At 31.5% G+C, this 22,535-nt stretch overlaps 1 protein-coding gene and 1 long non-coding RNA gene across 2 annotated transcripts; one reads left to right on the forward strand and one right to left on the reverse strand.

The window, feature by feature from the left end:
• Positions 1-8,034: 8,034 nt before the first annotated feature.
• LOC120137872 lies at positions 8,035-8,223 on the reverse strand. The gene is made up of 2 exons (XR_005517461.1): positions 8,152-8,223; positions 8,035-8,074 (listed from the first exon to the last, which is right to left on the reverse strand). It is a non-coding gene; the product is annotated as an uncharacterized LOC120137872 (long non-coding RNA).
• An 11,806-nt stretch (positions 8,224-20,029) lies between these two features.
• LOC120137870 (zinc-finger homeodomain protein 10-like) lies at positions 20,030-21,110 on the forward strand. Its single transcript, XM_039153512.1, has one exon. It carries the CDS (start codon positions 20,200-20,202, stop codon positions 21,076-21,078), a length of 879 nt encoding a protein of 292 aa, XP_039009443.1. The 5' UTR covers positions 20,030-20,199; the 3' UTR covers positions 21,079-21,110.
• The last annotated feature ends 1,425 nt before the right edge of the window (positions 21,111-22,535 follow it).

The raw sequence follows: 22,535 nt of genomic DNA on the forward strand, positions 1-22,535 counted from the left end.
TTCATGGGTCAGGATGTTCACTTTCTTTGTCCTTTCATAAGTTATAATATAACTTGTGTCTATTGACTAACATTTTAGTTAAATAAATCAAAATCTTCAATTGGTTTTGGCTTACTTGGATCCTATCCATTAGGACAATTGTCTAATGAATCTTCACAACATGTGCTTGAAAATTGATATCTAATTTATGATCGGAAAAGATTTGAATAGCATAATCATTGTATATGTAACAAATTTCTTTATATCTAACTTCTTTTTAACTGTTGTCCTGAAGTTTCGTTTAAGGACCGTAAGCATGATTTTATCAATAAAAAATATATATAAAAATTTAAAATTTTCGAAGACGATTGTCCCCTTCCCCTTGTCCGATAACTACAGTTCCTTCTTCAAATTAATCGACCAAATGAGACAAAGCAGCATAGGAAATTTTCAAATGAACAGATGTCTTCCTTTACGTTTAACTTTACCTATCAATATCATTATTTTTTTCCACGATGAAGAAGAATACAGTGAAAGCAAATATGGACATGTGTCGGCAAATGCCAATGGGACTGTTACTAATTTAATACAAGTGATTCGGATATCAGCTTTTGACTATTTCAATCATAAGCTCTTACCTCACCCCCATGTCAATGCATTTCCCACCTAACCTGATTAGCTACTAAACATTAATTGATCAATGTCTGGTTATGTCGGCTTTTCTGTTTTATATTTTTAATACGCTTGATTCTTACATTTGGAAATGGACATTGGACCAGGAGATGTTGAAGGCAACCGTACTTTTTATAAAATTTAAAATATTATATAATGCAAATATCTATCTTGTATTTCTATTGATGATCTAATTTTACATTCATATATCTAATGCATAACGATTTTAATTATTGTAGCATGTTTTTCGTAATACATGAGTATGTATCATGTTTGCCTATATTATCTGATGCGTAGTGATTTCAAATATCATAGCATATTGTAGGTTATATCTTGTACGTAGTGCAGCGGCAGATCTAAAAATTTAAGAATGAGTGTCCAAAATTTTAATATCCTTTTTTTTTAATAATGGGTATACAAAAAAATTTATTTTTTTCTTATCATATTAGACTAAATTTTACCCTTTTTCCTAAATAATGAGATACATTTAACCCTTACGAGGTTTAGTGTATTCGTCCCTAACGTAGTGTACTTAAGATATCTTATGATAGCTGTCGTTATCCATATTGCCCGATCCAACAGTAATTCCATGTAATTTACCGTTGTTGTGAATGTGTCCATAAAACTATGGATATGAAATAAATTTGTTAGTGGTGGTACTATGGGTATTGAGATAATGTTGATTACATTATGATAAATAATGTATGAAACAATTATAAGATTGAGTGAATAAATCTTAGAGTTATGACTTCGAAATATGATTGATGTTGCTCTTGTGTAATGTACTAATAAATGATGGTTAGAAAAGTAGTGTGTAATATACTAATAAAAGATGGTAAGAAAAGTATCCTAGTAGAGATAACACATATCTAAGCTCATGTCTTTCAGTCTATACATGCATTATATGATTATGTTTATGAAGTGCACAAAGTATAATAGAGTAGAAGTATGTTACTGAACTTGTAAAGTTGTGCTTGAATATTTTCATCTACATGTTAGTAGTGTTATACAATCCGAGAAGAAAATAAAGTAAAAATAAAATTCGAATTTTATTAATAAAGTAGAAGAAACATTTTAGAGTAAAGAACTTGAATAATAACCTAATGTCGAACTTGAATCTGGTTGAGGTCTGCAGCTACGCGGTTTTCTTAAGATAGATTTTCGGCCACTCCTTGGTGCTCGAGATATCTTGGTCGTCTGTCACTCAGAATACAACAACGATATGATCAGCGCACGGTAACATAACTTGCCAGATCACGAATCAAATCTTACTAGAGACTATCACCGAAAACGAGAGAGAAAGAAAAGAGTTTTTGAAATGTGTTTAACTTAGTAAGTTAGCACGATATTTATAGTGTTTCACAAGGGAGACGGATTGAAAATAATATATTTGGGCTACTAATTAGTATCCGAATAAAATCGAAAAATAATCAATTAATATCGCCTTAAATATATTTTGGTTGTTAATAAGTATTTGAATAAAATTGAAAATAATCAATAAACACTGTATCTTATGAATATTCAAAAAGATAAGTTTCACTTAAGGAAACTATTTAATTCGTAGTGGGTAAAATATCCACAGGGCCCGACCGGTCCGGACATTCATGTCGCCCACGTCGTGTGGGTGCACCTCCAACGCCGATGGGTTTGGCGGGCTTAGATTTACAACACCTTGCGCCTGCGCGCGAGGCACAATATCAACCCAAGTCATTCAATGGCTAGTAAGTTGGTTTGTTCCATGCTTGATATCCCACCAACGTATGAAACGAGTTTTCTCATTTTCCCTACGCAACACAATTCACATGTACCTTACTTTCAGCATCAATTTCTCATTCATCACTCAACCGTTTTGAGCATATGAGATACAGTTGTAAAGATCTCACGTAGTAGAATATGAATCAACAAATTCATTATTCAGTTCTCTATCTTTACACTTAGAAAATATGCTCCAAAATTTCTAATTTATCTCATTTTTTCCAACAAGTAGATTGTGATTGTTTTGGAAGGATACTATTGACAAAGAGATTCTATCAATATACCATTTCGAGTACGAATTCTGATTTAGGGGTTGTTTGTTTACTTCAGAATGATTAAACGCTGAATGATTCAGAGGCTCTGTATGAATTAGCTCTGAATGTGACATGTTGTTTGATAATGGCTCTGAATCATTCAGAAATCATTCAACACTATTTTGTTGAATCAGTCGGCACTGAATCATTCAGAGGTGCGAAACAAACGCGCTGAATGCTGAACGGTTCAGCATTCAGCGCTGAATAGTTCCATTAAGGGGCAAACAAATAGCCCCTTAGTTTAGTAAACATTTGTATTCATAGGACATTGTTAAACTCTAGTACTATGTTGATTTATTTTGACCTACACTTTGTTATATTCGGAGCGTTGAGTTTTGCCTAAACACTTTCAAAATTATTATATACCAGATTTTATTTGTTATAGATGTCTTAAAATGGTATTGCTCATGTTTTGAGTTTGAGAGACGCTTTAGTGGCCCAATTGACATCCTAGACATGTTTGATCTTATTGATCAAGTTTAAGGATGCACATTTGGTAAGCCCAAATGTCTGCCGAAACATAATGATTGCAGTTGCACCATGTGCCCATGTTTTTACGCTTTGTTTCAGGTCAAAAAGTGAAGCAGATATAATTCAGAAACATTTACTGTTCAGAGAGAGGGAAATCAGAAACCTGCTTTTTCTTTCTTTTCTTGAACAATAACCTGCAACACCGGCTGCTCCCATCAATCTTGGCTCACTGGTCATGTCTATTTTCTTTCTAGCTTTTATAGACTTAACCATTTATGTATTCCCATTTTATAACTAATTGAGTATTTCATTAAACTTTTGATCAATAAGGAGAAAATAGATTGGGGGAGTTTTTACCAAAAAAAAAATCATTTTAACAGTAAATAATTATCTATTAGATATTATTTTTATAAATATTATTGATCTAGTATATTTTTTATAGGTGGACAAAAGGTGTAGATCTGGAAGCGCGCCTTCTTAGGATTATGTCTGAGCTGGCATCAAGGTAGAAAGACGCGGCTCACGAAGCACGTCTTCACGGAGAAATCTAACACGTGGAGGAAGACGCAAATCATGAGACGTGATCAATACCCCTTAATATCGTTCAATTGTCTGTCACCTCCTCTTAATTATCACAAACCCTTTTTAATATTGCACGTCCCCCTCCCCTAACAAATACCCCCACATACAACCTTCACCTTCAAATCACAAATCACGCCAAAATTCTCCTTCTTCCTTTTATCAATACTTCATCAAACTTTAAGTAGGTTTTATTATTGTTTTTAGAAGATAATTTTTATTATATTATAATTATTTAATAGTTTATTATTTTATTATATTTTACTATACTATTTTTTTTTTACTTTTTATAGTTATAAAATGGAAGACATGTTACTCTGTTTAGATGAGAATCATATTTCGAGTCATTTTGTCGATACAGTAACAATTTTAAAATATGTTATTTTAATTATTGTGAATTTTTTATTTATTTTTGTTTTTAGTATTAGTTAATATTTTAATTTGTATATTATTTATTTAATAAGGAGATTGACCGTATATTAGATTCATTTATTCGTAACGCTAAGTTAGAGATACCGAGTCATGTCTGGTCTTATTTAGCCGATGTTGGATTCGGTTACATAACGAAATATGAAGGACATTGTAACCTTGAACCCAATCTTATTTTTGCACTAATTGAGAGGTGGAGACCAGAGAGACACACATTCCATCATCCGTGTGGGGAGTGCACTATTACATTGAAGGATATTTCCATACATTTGGGGGTTCTGGTAGATGGGAATGTTATTTTTGGAGTGGCGGAGGATGATTGGCATTCCTTGTGTGATGAGTATCTTGGAGGTATCCCGCCTAATTTCAGTTGTGGTCAAATATTGTTATCATGGTTGTTGACTACAAATTTTCAACATTTGAGTCAAGACTGTTCCGAGGAACATGCTAAAATATATTTATGAGCTTGCATATTACAACTCATAAGAGGGATCTTGATGGTCGACAAATCTCGCAATCAAGTTCATTGTATGTGGTTGTGTCACCTCGAATATTTTCACGTTGATGGTTCATTCAGTTGGGGTTCCACAGTTTTGACATCTCTGTATAAAAAATGTGTTGGGCAATTGATTATCAGAAAAATGCTATCGGCGGATATCTTATTTCCAATCATAGGTATGGTATCACATGTATTTTTTATGTCCATACGTGAATATCTCGTTGGTCTTCCTGTTATTGTTGATGTAATTTCAATACCGAGTTCGTATATAAATAATTTTTTTGAGAATATAATGAAATGTTTTTTATGTTGAATAAGTAGTCATGTACAAGGAAAAGTTATCATGATATACGAGACGAATTGGAATAAATTGAGTCTGTTATGTACAGTATTTATGGTAAATTCATCTACATCATTATCATCGAAGTCCTTGTTAAACTGTGGTGTTTCTGGCTCAACGAGTAGTCCAATCTCAACACCATCCGCACTTGGCTCAAGAAGATATTCTTCTGATGGAGATGAGGATTCCTTTGTGATGTCGGTATTTAGGTCGAACAAGCTGGTAGTTGAATGTCTTTCTCTTGAACTTGAAAGCATCGTGTCATACGGGTTTTGAACTTAGTGATGTGTCACATGCATCTCCACATTGAGGTCGAAAAAACTCGCAGTTGAATGCCTCCCTTAGAACTTGAAGGCATCGTGTCAAATGGTTATTACACGATGAATGTAGATGAATGTATTCCCCTTGAATTGGAAGCGATGTTGTCATACGGATTGTTCGTGGAGTCACCTCGGTACATATCATAACAAGTTGTTGATGAATGTCTCCCAATTGAACTTGATGGAATGATACCAGGATGCGGATTTGCCACTAACGAGGTACAATTATTACACATTACTTGAGTTGGATTGTCAACTTGATTAGTTTGTTAAGCAAGACCATACTGAGAGCATAATAACATACCACGAACTGCAAACACTTCAACAAATGTGGCATACATTTGTGTAACAACATCTGAATTTTGATTTTGAACATCAACTATCATAGCAACATTGTCATCGTTAGAGAGTATGAACGGTGTATAAATTAACGAAAATAGTGCAGTTAGAAATCTATACTGAAATGAAGAAAATATTCTAATACTCCCAACATGAACCATCCTTGAAATTTTAGTGATTAGCTCTTTAAGAGTGATGTTTCTCTTGAAGGATAAGGTGACAAAATGATTTAATGCGAAGACAACACCAATTCATCTTCTATAATTTCTCCATCATAGTAAACAATAACTGAAATATGCCTCATTTTGAGAGTATGAAAGATTGATAGTATTATATCTACAAAAACAAATAATTGTTTCTAATATACGATCATTATCCTAATTAAATAAATAGTATATGAATTAAAATATAAACTAATATTAAAAAATTTAAAAATATTCATAATAATTTAAATAACATAATTTAATATTGTTACCGTATCGACAAAATATCTCGAGATATGATTTCGCCTGCCATTTTACAACCGCAAAAGTAATAAAAAATTAGTATAATAAAATTTGATCAAATAATTAAATATGAAATAAATATAATATAATAAAAACTAGTTTTACCTTCTAAAAACTATAACAAAATCTACTTAGCTTGATAGAGGAAATTGATAGAATGAAAAATGTGAAAGTAATTTTGGTATTGTTTGATATTTGAATTTGAAGAGATATTTAAAGAGGGAAGGGATGGGTAATTGGCCGAGAGAGTTGGATGGTCGAGTCAATAATTCAAGGGTAATACTGGAAGGTGCCCTTCATGATCTGTGTCTTCCCTGTGTCAGAAAACCCTACGAATGTGCGTTTCATGAGTCACGTCAGCTCGTACGTAACTTTAGGAAGACATGCTTCCTTATTCGCGCCTTCCATCTACCTGTTAGAAAGAGTGCATGCCTTCCATCTACCTGTCAGAAAAGTGCTAGATCGATAATATTTGAAGAAATTGTGACCAATTATTTTTGGGTAAAAACACCATAGATTCGATTAGCTTAACAGAATTTCCCTTTTATAAAAAGTACACATATTAGCCGCTCTCATATAGAGCATAGGGTACCCTAAACCGAGTGACAAAGTGGTACACTATCCAACACAACTAACATAAATATAAGAGAAAATAACCTCAGTGACCAAAAATCTAAGATAATATACGATTTTGACCAACTTTTTTTGTATTTGCGAAAATGACCAACAAAATCGCAATGCGATCTCTAATTCGCATTGCGATCTCCACCATCGCAAATTCGCGTTGCGATAGTTGAAAATCGCGTTGCGATTTTCCATTTCGCGTTGCGATAATCTACAGTTGTCGTTGCGATTTTCCAAATTCGTTGCGATTTTTCAAATTCGTTGCGATAGTTTACAAATTCGTTGCGAAAATTCGTTGTGATAGTTAAAAAAAAGATTTTGTTTCTTAAGAATTTTCTCTAAAAAGATAGTATCCGCGCGGACTTGTCGAAGACACGTATTACCACGACCACGACCCGAGACGAGACGGACGGCGGCGGCGGCGCGCAAGAGTCCCCCTTGTTCTCTATCACTCAACAAAGAAGTGGGAAAGCCAAGCCTTAAATACCATTCCCAATAGTGTTTCCAATACTATGTGGGATTTGAGCATTACCAACACTTGTTCCCAATACTATGTGGGATTGGGCCTTAAATAGTGATATTATTTTTTAATGTTTTGCTTAAAATTGCAATAATCCCGATTGATTGTAGATTGACTTTTAATTATGACATATTTAATCGTATAATACTAATGCAATTGGTTGCTGATTCAGTTGTTTTAAGGTGCATGATTGTTAATTGTTTCCTGAATAATCACATTGTATTGGAAACAAGTGTTGGTAATGCTCAATCCCACATAGTATTGGAAACACTATTGGGAATGGTATTTAAGGCTTGGTTTTTCCACTTCCTTGTTGAGTGATAGAGAACAAGGGGGACTCTCGCGCGCCGCTGCCGTCGTCCGACCGTCTCGTCTCGTCTCGTCTCGGGTCGGGTCGGGTCTGGTCGTGGTCGTGGTCGTGGTAATACGTGTCTTCGACACGTCCTCGCGGATACTATCTTTTTAGAGAAAATTCTTAAGAAACAAAATCTTTTTTTTAACTATCACAACGAATTTTTGCAACGAATTTGGAAAATCGCAACGACAAATGTACACCATCGCAACGAATTTGTAGACTATCGCAACAACAACTGTAGACTATCGCAACGAATCTGGAAAATCGCAACGAATTTAAAAAATCGCAACGACAACTGTAAACTATCGCAACGCGAAATAGAGTTTTTACTCGATCATAGTGGTGACCTCCATGGCCATGTGATGCCATTACCTAAAACATAAACAGAAAACCAAAGCTCAATTCTGGAAAGTCGGGTTTTATCTAAGGAAGAAGGCAATGAGACCCACCATTGTTTGAAGCATAGAGATGGCAATGAGAGCCAAGAAGAAGACAACAACAAGTTTAGCCATTGGTTTTTTTTTCTTCCTGCAAATCAAACCCCTCTCACAATGTTTAAAGAAAAGGAGTGAAAAATGGAATAATTAAAGGAGAGGGTGTTGGTTGAACAATGCGGGTAAGGGGGTTGCGGGGTATAAATAGATGAAAAAGGTTTGGCATGTCCTCTACACGATTTTTCAAGGCCCAACACCCTTACATCCAAGTAACGAGGTAAACGAGTCGAATTTGAATATTGTTAAAATTAATTGGATTTGAAAATTTTAAAGTTGAGTTCGATTCGATTGAAATTCGAATTTGAATTAAAAAATTGTTAAGCTCGATTCTAATTTGAAAAAAAATGAAGTTTGACTTGAACTAAAAAAAAACTTAAACTCAAAACATTCTCAAACTTCGATTGAAGTTCAAACTCGAACTCAAATTCAAACATAAATCTTAAATACATAAAAGATTTATATTGAATTTTAAAAAACAACAACATATAATGTTAATATTATCAATAATTTAATTTTAAAAAATAAAATATTATTTTTTTCGAATTACTCGTAAATTTTTTAAGTTTTAACAAGTCAAACTCAATAATTAAACTACTTTAATAATTTACAAGTTATCTCGTTTCATTTATAATTCTAAATCTTCGAGCCATTAAAATACTTTATATTATTATACTTTTACAATTCAATTTAAATATTTTCACCATACCATCATGTCAATTATATCTGTTGTAATAGGAGTTTAATATGGTGACAATAACTGGAATTTTAGAATATTTTAGATTTAGCTTCTGTGTAATTTTTTATTATTTATTTTGATTTAAAATTTAATATGAAAATGCTTTGTATAAATTTATTTTAAATAAAATTCGTATATAATATGATTATTCATTATAATAAATATTTCCGACATGTCGATGTAATTATTAAAATGTATTAATTATAGTTATCGTATATAAGATTTAGAAAATTTTACATGAAGTTCGTACATAGATTTGCTTGCTTATTTAACTACAGATAAATTGGTAATTTACAAGGTTTTCCTTTTTCTTTTTTTCTTTGGGTAAATTACATCAATCGGTACTGAATTTTACTCTCTTCTCTTTCACTTAGTGTACTTCAAATCAATTCAATTTTCTCAAAAATTAAACCCATAAATATTGGTTGGGAATTTATTTTAATTTTTCTTATGCTTTTATAAGCACTTATTTTGTCCGGACCAGAGCAACTATAAGAGTCAACCCAAAACTAAACTTGGACCAGCCTATGTAGACCTATTTAATATGATGGCCCAAACTTGGGTCAACCAAGTAACCCTTATTTATTATTCATCTGTTCCACCTTATCGCCAACAATCTCACTCTCATATGCATCTCTACAAACAAACAAACAAACAAAAATACATAAATAGTATTCTTACTACAAGATATTGTTTTAGTGAGTCTTTTAACTATTGAAAGTTATAAAATGATCCCTAAACTATAGAAAATTATTTTATTGAATCCCTTGACTATTAAAAGTTGCAAAATAGTCACTCGACTATTCAGTATGTTTTAAACTTGTCATTCTACTTTAAAAAATTATCAGACATCTGAACTAGACGTTAACATATTGACTTAGATATGATAGTAATTTGATATTATGAGATCATATTTTATCATGTCTCAGTCAGTAATTTAGCATGTGGCTTAGATTTTCGTCGCAATCTTAAAGAAAAATGATGTGTTTGGAACATAATGAATAATTGGATGACTATTTTGTAACTTTTAATAGTAGAGGGATTCTAATAAGCAACTCCCTATAGTCGGGGATCATTTTGTAACTTCCAATAGTCAAGAGACTCAATAAAATAGTATCTTATAATTACATGATCATTTGTGTATTTTACCCAAAAAAAACCTCAACTCCTATTTAAAATCCAAGAGAGTCCAAATCACAAGATAAAAGAAAATCTACAAAGAAAAATTTGTTTCTAACATTTATGATTTGTATCTATTTTTTTTTACAGATTTGTATCAATTTTAAAGGGCCTTTTGACCCAAAAATCACCCTAAAAATAAAATATTTTCGATCACTCATACTTTCCCACATATTTTTCGATCTAACACTTTTTTTTGAGGAGAGAGGAGGAGGAACGTTTGGTGAAAAGCGTCTTAGGAGGAGAGATAATATAATTGTCAGATTTCCCCTTGAGGTGCACCCCTGAGGAGAGCTTTACCCGGTTTTGGGGAGTGCGCCTTCCCCATTTTTTAAATTATTTTATTAATTAGTTTTTATTAAATAAACTTTTTATTATGTTTTTTTAATTATATAAATACATTTAAATAAAAAATAAAAAAATGTGCGTACCTCTACATCAACTTTCTAGTAAATGAGTAATCAGATATCTCGTAATTCTAATAAATAAATTATAACAATTTAAATAATATATGATCAATTTCTTAATATTTAAAAATTTAAAAAGAATATAGTTTCATATTTCTACCGTATTGAAAAAATAACTCGAAATATGATCAACATCCAATCACAACATCTCACCTTCCATTTTTTAACTGCAAATAATAAATATAAACTAAATAAATTTACAATTAAACAATAAAATAATAAAAAAAAACTTATCGAATACAAAAATTAATTAAACAAAAATAATAAAAATAATTAATAAAATAATAAAAAATAGGAAGGCACGCCCAAGAGATTTGCCTTCTAGGGAATCCAAAACCCGAGTAAAGCTCTTCCTAGAGGATGCACCTTCAAAGGGAAATACTCTCTCTCTCTTCCAAAAGTATGTTAGATCGAGAAATATTTGTGAAATGATGACTGATCAGAAATATTTTATTTTTATGGTGCTTTTTTAGTAAAAACGCCCTATTTTCAAATTAGAATTTCTCCTATAAATGGAACAAAATTCAACCCTTTTGCTTGATTATTTATGTGCATAATCATTATTTTGTTGTGCTGAACTATTAAGGGAAAAATATAGCAAGTTAGGTCATACCAAGCACATGGGAACATAGTCCTTCCTACAACAATGAAATTATTTAGGTCGTTAAGACACAACAAACAAATCCGATTGATGGGTTCGTTGAATCTAACATTGGTCCCTCACCAAAATCATTTCTACAAGTTCGCTAGCTGTGCTCACGACATCTCATTTTCTATCAACTTAAAACCCCCTTTTTCAACCATATACTTAAGCGACTTGTATTCAGATAAGTGGATTTGGGAATGTGAATCTTTTATTTGCGGGGGGAAAAAAGTAATTTAAATTTTGATTATTTATTCTAAATTTAATATTGTGTTTGTTATAAATATATTGGGTAATCGTTATAATATATCGATTCTATATTAATTCTTAGATTTAATACTTTTTTTCATAATTTGATCTTCGATATCAAATTAAAAGAAAATCTCATTTAAAATAATTTAGTGGTATAGATCATGAGTAATTTATCTCTTATGGATTGAATAGAAAATCACAATCGACGATGAAGTTTTCATTGGATGATGTTGAAATTCTCTCTTTGGTGAAGAAGACAAGTTGAAGTTAGAATTTCATATCTTAGGTTCCTTTCTCACAGTCCAAATCGAGAGGTTTTATAATGACTTTTAATGAGATCATGATAATTTCTTGTAAGCTGACGTAAATTTAATTAATGTGATCACATATAAATAGATTTCAATAGATTACGTAAGATCTATTAAATGTTATATTAAAGGATATCTATTTCTCGAGAAATATAATACTCTAGATGTTTTATGTCCAAAAATATTTTTCGGAGACATCCACGGTGAAGATATCATCCGAAAATCTTAATTATACAAAATAAAATTTAATTATGATATCAACCTTAAAATTTTATATTATAATACATATTATCTTAAAACAATATTTTTGAAAATGATGAAGAATCAGTGTAATAGTGATGGGAGCAGAAGGTAGGGCCAATTTCTGTTGTTAAATAGCAACCTCATAATTTAATTTCTCCTCCACAAATTTATTAACTGTACAAACTGTAGAGGAAGATTTGTCAGAATGCCATTATTAAGGTTCGTCGCTTTATTTGTCTCCCTCCCTACCAATTTTAAGCTTTCACCGTTTATGTTAATTACATACTTAGTACTTGCATTTTCCGCAAATTTTGTAATGAATATGTTTACGGATTTAATTACTTGTTCAAGTTTAATACCTTTCAAAAAAGTTAACTCAAAAAATATATTATTTTGAAAATGATAAAAAAGAAATTGGTCATTTTAAGCAATAAATCATGAGCTATCCGTAAATATAAGTTGATCCTAATATTTTAAATTGAATCAAATTTAAAATAATATATATAATTATAAAATCATATTCCGTTTCGACTCAGACCCGACCCTATTAGACCCATTCTGCAGCTCCATTTTGGGTTAAAGGAACGGATTTCGGCTGAAACTCCTCGGGGCTGTCATCGGTTCAAGCCCTACCTTTGCTTATTTTGGGCCGACCCTACCTCTGATTTTGACATGCAATCTATCTATCTATTTATTTAATGAGAAAATAACCTCAGTAACCAAAAATCCCAGATAATATACGATTTGACCAATTTTTTTTGGATTTGCGAAAATGACCAACAAAATCGCAATGCGATCTCAAATTCGCATTGCGATCTCCACTATCGCAAATTCGTGTTGCATTTCGCGTTGCGATAGTTGAAAATCGCGTTGCGATAGTCTACAGTTGTCGTTGCGATTTCCAAATTCGTTGCGAAAATTCGGTAATAGTTAAAAAAAGATTTTGTTTTTTAATAATTTTCTCTAAAAAGATAGTATCTGCGCGGACGTGTCGAAGGCACGTATTACCACGACCACGACCACGACCACGACCACGAGACGAGACGAGACGGACGGCGGCGGCGGCGCGCAAGAGTCCCCCTTGTTCTCTATCACTCAACAAGAAAGTGGGAAAGCCAAGCCTTAAATACCATTCCCAATAGTGTTTCCAATACTATGTGGGATTTGAGCATTACCAACACTTGTTCCCAATACTATGTGGGATTGAGCCTTAAATAGTGATATTATTTTTGAATGTTTTGCTTAAAATTGCAATAATCGCGATTGATTGTAGATTGACTTTTAATTATGACATATTTAATTGTATAATACTAATGCAATTAGTTGCTGATTCAGTTGTTTTAAGGTGCATGATTGTTAATTGTTTCCTGAATAATCACATTGTATTGGAAACAAGTGTTGGTAATGCTCAATCCCAAATAGTATTGGAAACACTATTGGGAATGGTATTTAAGGCTTGTCTTTCCCACTTCCTTGTTGAGTGATAGAGAACAAGGGGGACTCTCGCGCGCCGCCGCCGCCGTCCGTCTCGGGTCGGGTCGGGTCGGGGCCGTCGTGGTCGGGGTCGGGGTCGTGGTAATACGTGTCTTCGACACGTCCGCGCAGATACTATCTTTTTAGAGGTAAATCTATTAACAAACACATTAATAAAAAAAGGTTAAACTACACCGAATATCATCGAATTTTCGACGTTGTATCATTTATACAATTGAAATTTCAATTCTGCCAATTATAGCACCGAACATTGATTTTCATTTCAATTTTACCACTAGGTCGTTAAATCGTTAACAACAAGTTGTATCATTTATACGATTGAAATTTCAATTCTGCCAATTATAGCACCGAACATTGATTTTCATTTCAATTTTACCACTAGGTCGTTAAATCATTAACAACAAGATCAAAACGATGTCGTTTTGGTGAGGTATCTATATAGGCAACCATCAGCCATGTCAACGTGTCGTTAACGATTCGGTGGTACAATTGAAATGAAAATCAAACTTCAATGCTATAATTGATAAAATTGAAAGTTCAGTGGTATAAGCGATACAACGCCTAAATTTTGGTGGTATCTGATGTAGTTTACCTTAATAAAAATAAGGGTAAAGCACATAAATAGTTATTCGACTGTAGGGTACTACTTTGTTAAGTCCATTGATTATTAAAAGTTGCAACGATGTTCTTCAGCTCTATGGTAATGTTTTCTTGAGTCCTCCAACTGTTAAAAGTTACAAAACAATCAATTAATTATTCATATATTTCAAACTCTTCCTTTTTCGTTAAAAAAGTGACGGTCGTCTGAGCTAAACGTTAACATATTAACTATGATATGATAAAATCTTATTACAAAATCATTTAAGCTGTATTTTGTAGATTGATTCTCCATTTATATTATGTCATCGAGTAAGTAATTGAAACATTATGCCTACGAGTCAGTGCTTGAATGCAACGACGATGCTAATAGACATCATCATTAAATATAATTTTATTATATCTCAGCCAGTAAATTAATGTCCAACTCAAACCGTCGTCAATCTTACAATATGCAACTTTAGAACTTTGGAATAAAAAAATACCTAGAAATTTTCTTCCAAAATCGTTCTTTCCGGTGATAAAGAAATGCAAGATTGTGTTCGACTGATCATTATAGTTGTGCTTATTGTTGTGATCGTTTGTTGTTGTATAATGAGAGATTGATGTCTAACGTTACTCAAAGCACCAAGGAGAGGACGAATCTATCTTAAGGAAACTATTTGTACATACCTCAACAGAAAATTCTCTTCTATTAATCTGGTTCCATGTTTGCACACAAGTAAATAATTTGTTCATCTACTTTAATTCTTCATTTATGTTGTTTAGTTCGACTCAATAATAACATAGGCTTATTTATTATCATTTTATTTCTCGGATTAACATTTTGTCTAACAACTTTTAACGAAAATGGATGAGTTCGAAAATAAAAGAGTTTTAATATTTTTAATTTTTATCATATCTTATTCATTCGATACCTAAAAACGAGCAGCACAAGTGATCCTTGCCACACGTCCATGAACAAAGATCGAGCGTAATCATGAGGGGTAAGGATCTATTGCCCCCCATCGAAGTTGGCTTGGTACCATGCACTGGGAGAGGGGTGTTTCTAGCTGGTTCGAATGTGGTTTTGTAAACCTTTATTTGGCCATTAGAAAGCTCCCCCAACAGCGCCCCAACCACTGCTTCAAACACAGGTGTCTGCTTTCATCACCGCATACTCCAAATTAACATTAATCCCCACTCTGCAACACATTTTTATAACAGTCTCCCAAACATTCATCATTCCTCTTGACTTACACCCCAAGGCAGACTGCATCAAAATTTATTACTGTCCTAGCCAGTGATACAAATGTCCGAGTTGACTACTGCAACTTACTACCTATAAAAAATTGAGATAAACTATTTAAAATATATGCTAATTTGAAAATTTTAGGGACAACCATCTCTACTCATCCCTTCTATTCATTCCAGCTTTGAACATGTGCTCTTGCTCCTTGTTAAAGCTAATCCCTTATGGATTAAGTCGTTGGACAACTTTTTTTTCCCGATAAATTTGAGGTAAATACAAAATAAAACCTGTTTAAAAACTCTTAACTATTTAACAATGAATAACTCACACTCCCAACATTTACGATACTCGAACATGTAAACTCAAAGGATAACAACAAGTTCCTTTACACTTAGGGACAACTTTAAATTAAGTGGATTCATCCATATAAAAATGAGTTCGAACAAATATTTGTAGGATATATATATATATATTGTTAATAGGCTAAAAAATCTAATATTATTTTTGTTGATTGTATTAAGTTTTTATTTAGTGAATGAAAATAAATTCATGTGCTCATCTATAAAAGAAGGCATTATTCTTCTTTAAAACAATGAATTTTTATTTACTCGAATTCCATTTTTCCAAGTTACTTTCTTTCCTTTCTCTAATTCCATTTTCACTTTGAAACTATATTTTCATAGCAATTATTTATTTATCTAGTCGAAAAGATAGGCTACTAATGAGTTTTATTCAACATCCTTCTCAGGGATGAGCATGGGTCGGGTTTTTCCCAACCCGATCCGACCCGAAATATATATTCTCTACCCGACCCGAAAAATATATATCATTCTTCCGACCTGACTCGAAATAATAAAAAATTATTTTTATTCAATAAAAACACTGATTTAATTGAATATATAGAGAGAGGATTATTATTGTAATTATTCCTAAATATATAAGGTAAAATTATATTTTTTGGATCGGTTGGGTCAAGTATTTTTCATCATGAACCCGAACCTGACCCAACCCGAATATCACCTTTAAAAAATCTGACCCGATCCAATCGAAATTTATTTTTTTTAAAACCCGACTAGATCAGGTCGAATCCCGTCAAGGCCATGCCAATCCCTAAATTCCTTGCCGTTCTATCTATCTACTATCAATAAATTCATTTTTTTTACTAACATATAGAAATAAATTCGTAGTTTCAGATTTCAATGCATGTTTGCCTGACACACTCTTCAATGAGTCAACATGATTGGTGTACTTACGTCATCCTGATCCTTTTACTTACAGCCCCATTTGTTTACTCCAAAATCAGTGCCTCTCAAGTCTTGAACTTTTTCAATCATAAAAAAAAAGGATAAAACTTGTTGTACCATCTTCCACACGTATTATCGCATGATTTTTGATATATCTATGCGATATTTCATAATCAATTTTCTTTTTGTATAATAAAAGTTTAGATCAAGGTGATTTTATAGTTTAAGATCAGTGTATATTTAACACTTAGTTATAACTTATATAAAAATTTACAAATTACTCATTAAGAGTGTCGTGATAAGATTTAAACTTAGTCTTACATGTTCAAATTCATGAATTTCAACTATTTGTTCCAACATTCATAGGCATTATAATCAAATCTATTATCAATTTGATTGTGTCTATCTAGCTTACTAGTATACAAGTAAAATATAATTTTTGACTAACACATGAGCTAATGGCTTCCTATAAAATATCTTTGAGCATGACCGATAGATAGGATACACAACAACAACAACAAAACCCTATTCCCATATGCAATGAGGTAAGGGGAGGTAGGGTAGTAGGCTGCCCCCAACGCCAGGTTGAGAACATCTTTCGTAGAAGACCTCCGGCAGTCAGAAAAATTAAAAATAAAGATAAATATCCAATGCATGTATAAATAAATAAATTAATAAATACATAGTTAAACAGTCATCATATGCAGTTTTCATACATGTGTCTGTAATGGGAAGTAATCTCTGCAAATAAATCGAAGATAGAAACATATCATCTTATTTTCTTTTATTCTAACTCCTTACGAAGATAAAGTGTTTAAATATTAACCAAAAATCGATCTATCACTGACTACAACACTATATTTATATCTATATCTATATCTAAATCTAAAGGAGTAAACCTCGACAACCCATTTAGTATCATCAATAAATTTCATATTAAAATGACATTTAAAAATGCACGTTATTGTAGTGTGTGTGGTAATTTATAATATAACTGCATAAAAAATTATTATAGTAATACAATTATATAAATTTACACTAATTTTTAAGCATGTATTTGGTAAATTAATAAAATAATAAGAAAATAAATATTTTATGCAATTTTAACTATTTACTTTAACATTTCAGATTTGTTGAAGCATTTTATATCTCGCATCAAACACGTACTCTTTCTTATCAATTGCTAGTCATTAGTCAGATTCTTTATAATCTGGACCAAGGTAAGAATCGTAATTACTGTAATAATAAATATGTGTTGGTAATTTAAATAATTTTATTTTAACTAAAGCTTATAAAATAATATTTATTTAAACTTTTTTAAACCGTTAATGTTATATAAATATTCAATAAATATAATTATTCGAATTTAAATTATTTTAAAAATAATATAAATAATCGATCTTTTCCTCGCACGCAAAATCGTTCAAAAACGTCCGTAGATAACTTTGCTTTTAGGACACTCTATTTACCTATAAAAAAAAAAACCCTAGGGTTTGGTTGATTAACTCCCTACTACCTCAGAGACAATTTTACCACCATTCAACTGCACAATTATTATTTACATCCTGCAGTTTTAACTACCACGTAGATAATAAATAAGAAACAATACAAATTATAGAAATACAGAAATCATATGATCTTATACTTTTTTATGATCGTTAGATGAAAGAATTAAATGTTGCGATAACAGTAAGAAATGAAAATGTATTCATTAAAAAAATAGTTAATTTCAATATTTAATTTCTCTTAATTTATAGATTTTCCAAACACATACGATATTAATTATTTAAAGAAAAATGATAAGATATTTTTTATTCCTAATATATGCGATAAAATTTAGTATTTATTAAAATGTATTTATGAAAACAAAGGATAATTATGCAACTTCACAAAACAATTATTAAAATATAAAGTAAAAGAAGTTGGCAAAATAATTGAAATTGAAAGGGTAAGTAACTATTAAAGGCAGAGCAGGCCATACTGCCACTTGACGTATTTAAGACGGGTTATAGTCAAATGTCTGAGAATCCAGACTTTTGTAGGTTTATTGGTTATTATAAATCCATTTTTACAATAATATTTTGGAAGCAAAATGTATAGGATAACATATAACGGCAAAATTAGAAAGAAAAAAAAATTTAGAAAATATTGTTTAAAAAGTTATTTGTGAAAATATAATGAAATGGACATAAGGTGTTTAACGGGTTGAGTAGTTCGTGAATTATTTGACTTGATTCGATCAAAATTCATTTAATGTTCGATTTGGATTAATTCGGCTGAAACTCAAGTTCAACACGAGAACTTCACAAGTTGAATCAAATAAGATCTAACTTAACTCGATAAGTTTACGAATAATTCATTATTTTTACAATTTTTTTGAAAATTATCTTAAATATTATTTTATTTAAAATATAAATAATAATTACTATTTTACTAACATATAATGGGAAATATAATAAATTATTAATTAATAATCACTAATAATTTATTATTTTTTATAAAAAAATTACTAATTTTATTAAAATTAAAAAGTATATAGAATTACAATGAAGATTTATGAGCATTAGGGCATTTTCATATAACAATCGACACAAAAATTAGTCGCTTAGATCACACAAGAACTATAAAAGGAAAAGATTAAAAAAACCTAACTAATGCTTGAACAAAATAAAGATACAAACAAATCCGATTGTATTAGAAACAAACTACAAAAGGGGATGAAACTATCGAAAGACCACCAACAAATTGCAAATAAGAGTCGAGCGAAGTGATAAAACTATCCACGAGCACAAAACGGTGCCACTGCTGGTTAAACAAAATTAAAAGAAGAAAAAACTGGTTAAATTTTGATAATATTTTGGTTAAATTTATTAATTTATAGTAAAAATTATGATGAACTTAACTAGCAAAGAGAATAATCGAACAATAAATTTTTTTAAATAGCATGAGTCGATCACTACTTAACCTATGATGGACTCGACCGATAAACATCCCAAAATTAGACATTAACTAAGCAAAGACTATGGAATTTGTAAGTCTATGGAATTTTTTTGTTAAATAATATTTTTAATTTCATCATTTAAGAGTTTGATATTTTCAAAGATTTATGTCAACTTAAGGTTTATGTAACTATCGATTTTTAAATGATGAATATATTGGTGAATTTATGTTTTTTTTATTGCTAGAGTAAGAAAATTGGAGACTTATGATAAAGTTTTTGAATATACAATTGTTGGAAACATGGTAAGTGATTACATTATGATTATTTATTGCTCTTGGTTAGTTCTTGAGTCTAAAATGAAACACTATCCAACTCCAAGTGAGGTGAAGGAATTAACCATGGATTAAAAGTAGGGTTAAGAAGGACAGCCACAAAAGGCATAGATTCTTCGTTTTTATTATCAACAGTCATCGCTGATCTGCTCCCCTACCCTTTCCTTTTCATCTCCTTCAAAAACACCAACTCAAAAATAATCTCTTTTTTTTTTATCCATTTCCAGCTTTCTTAATTTCTTCAGCTCCATCAAATTTTTCAAAACACCAAATCTTCAAAATCCTTGTTTTAAATTTCAAGTTTTTTTTTCTTGGTTAAAACTAGATGTTAGAGATATGGAGATGAGTGCCTCAAGGAGAACACCGGAGCCGGAGAGCGAAACGCCGTCGCAGATCCAACCGGCAAAGCCCATATCTTTCACCAATGGCGTCCTCAAGCGTCACAAGCCACACACCCACAATCCCCATTCGCCACCCATTGTCATAACCTACAAAGAGTGTCTCAAGAACCATGCAGCCACTTTGGGTGGCCATGCTCTCGACGGGTGTGGCGAATTCATGCCTTCCCCGACATCTGCACCCACCGACCCCACTTACCTCAAATGTGCCGCTTGTGGCTGCCACCGTAACTTCCACCGCCGCGAACCCGAAGTCGAATCTTCTCCCGCAAGCGCCACTCCCACGATAGAATACCTCCCTCAACACCGCCACCATCCACCCCCACCTACTCCGACTAGTCATAACTCAGCATCTCCACCGCCGATCTCATCGTCTTACCACACTTCAGCTCCCCACGTGCTTCTAGTTCTCTCAGGAGGTCAAACCACCGGTGCATTAGACAACAACACTCACCTACCTTCAAACACTTCAAATCTGGGTTCGAACCCGAAGAAAAGATTCAGAACGAAGTTCACTCAGATCCAGAAAGACAAGATGCTGGAATTTGCTGAAAAAATCGGGTGGAGGATTCAGAAAAGAGACGAACAGCTGATTCAAGAATTTTGTAGGCAAGTTGGGGTCCATAGAGAGGTGTTGAAAGTATGGATGCATAACAACAAGAACACTTTTGTGAAGAAAGATGAAGCCAATAACCTCCACACTGGACTCAACCATGAAGACAAAAACAATGGCCAGAATCTGAATCTGATCCATCACTTCGAAACTGTTGATTGTGTTGCTCATACTGGAACAAATGCCTCTTCATCACCCTCTTGACCTTCGGGTGGAGATAATAAGCTCTTAAGAGTATTAAGACTTTGTTTTTTTATAAGTATAATTTTCTTCTTCCTTTGATCATTTTGTTCCTATTGATTTTCTTTACTTATTTCTAGTAAGTTTCTCTTTCCTTCACCGTTTCTCAATTTCTGTTTTTTTTTTGGGATGAGGGGGGGATCATAAACTTCCATGGTTTCTGTAATTTACAGACAGTTAAAAGATAGAAAAAAAGAACTTAAACCTTTGAATCCGTAATGCTCACTAACACAGTGATGTAAGGATCGAAGAAAACACCAGGAGAGTTCCATCCTTGTTATTTGGATTCCAGTGTTAAATCAATATGAATATACTTTATTTTTTATCAACTTTTTATGTATTTTAAAAAATATATAAAAATTAATATATATTTTTTATTAATATGGGGTAAATACAAAGATATTATATACTCACGATAACTCTTAATCTTTTAATATTGAATTCTCACACCTTTAATATTCATAGTGTTCGAACCTGAATACCATAGAATAACGATAATTCTTTTATTGTAGAGGTCGCTTGGTTCGTGTTAGAGTTTAAACATTGAAATTTATACTTTAAGAATGTATTTGAGTAATATAATTGAATGAAAAATATAATTATTATTAATATTTATATTTTATAATGATAATTTTTCTATTAATTTTCATATCATTTTGACGGCATATATTATTTTTTATTAATATGTGATAAATACAGAATCTAACCAAAGATAATTCCCAACTATTTTATATTAATTATTTCTTCTTCTTCAAAAATAAAAGAGTTAATATAATTAAAAATCTCTAACTGCACTTAATTTAGAAGGATTAATAAATGAAGTAATAATCTAAACATACAATGATTGCATAATCATATTCAAATCTAATTATATGATTTTTTTCATACATACCGAAAGAAAATTAAGGGTTACATTACATATTTATTTTTAATAAATTATATAGTGGATGAATATTTTCAGATATTAAAAATTGAAGCAACACGAGCGTATGATCTCTGTGTCTCGGAAGATGAAGCAGAAAATGTTCAAAATCTTGTGTAAGATTATTTAAGCATATCTCATTAGCTTTATACAAATATTTTAGGTCCAAAATTATGTATATGATATGATTTTTTTTGTAATTTATTAGGTTATGGGAAGCCTATACATCATCTTTATTTTATTTCTTCTGTAGAATGATTTTGCATAATATGATTAAAAAAATGTGGCATGTGGATGTTTGTATATGAGTACTTGCAGTATTTTAATGTGGTCGAGATTAAGTGATAAGGATATTTTTTATAATATAAACAAATCTTACTTAAAGCTTTATTTTATTCTTCTTAAAGTATATAAAAAGTAATGAAATAAGAATCGATTTAAATTAGAAATATTGAGTTATTTTTTAATGAGTAATGTTAGAAAGAAAAAGAAGATTATT

Source organism: Hibiscus syriacus, unplaced genomic scaffold (assembly GCF_006381635.1).
Source record: "Hibiscus syriacus cultivar Baekdansim isolate YM2019G1 unplaced genomic scaffold, ASM638163v2 tig00110676_pilon, whole genome shotgun sequence".
Classification (NCBI taxonomy): domain Eukaryota; kingdom Viridiplantae; phylum Streptophyta; class Magnoliopsida; order Malvales; family Malvaceae; genus Hibiscus; species Hibiscus syriacus.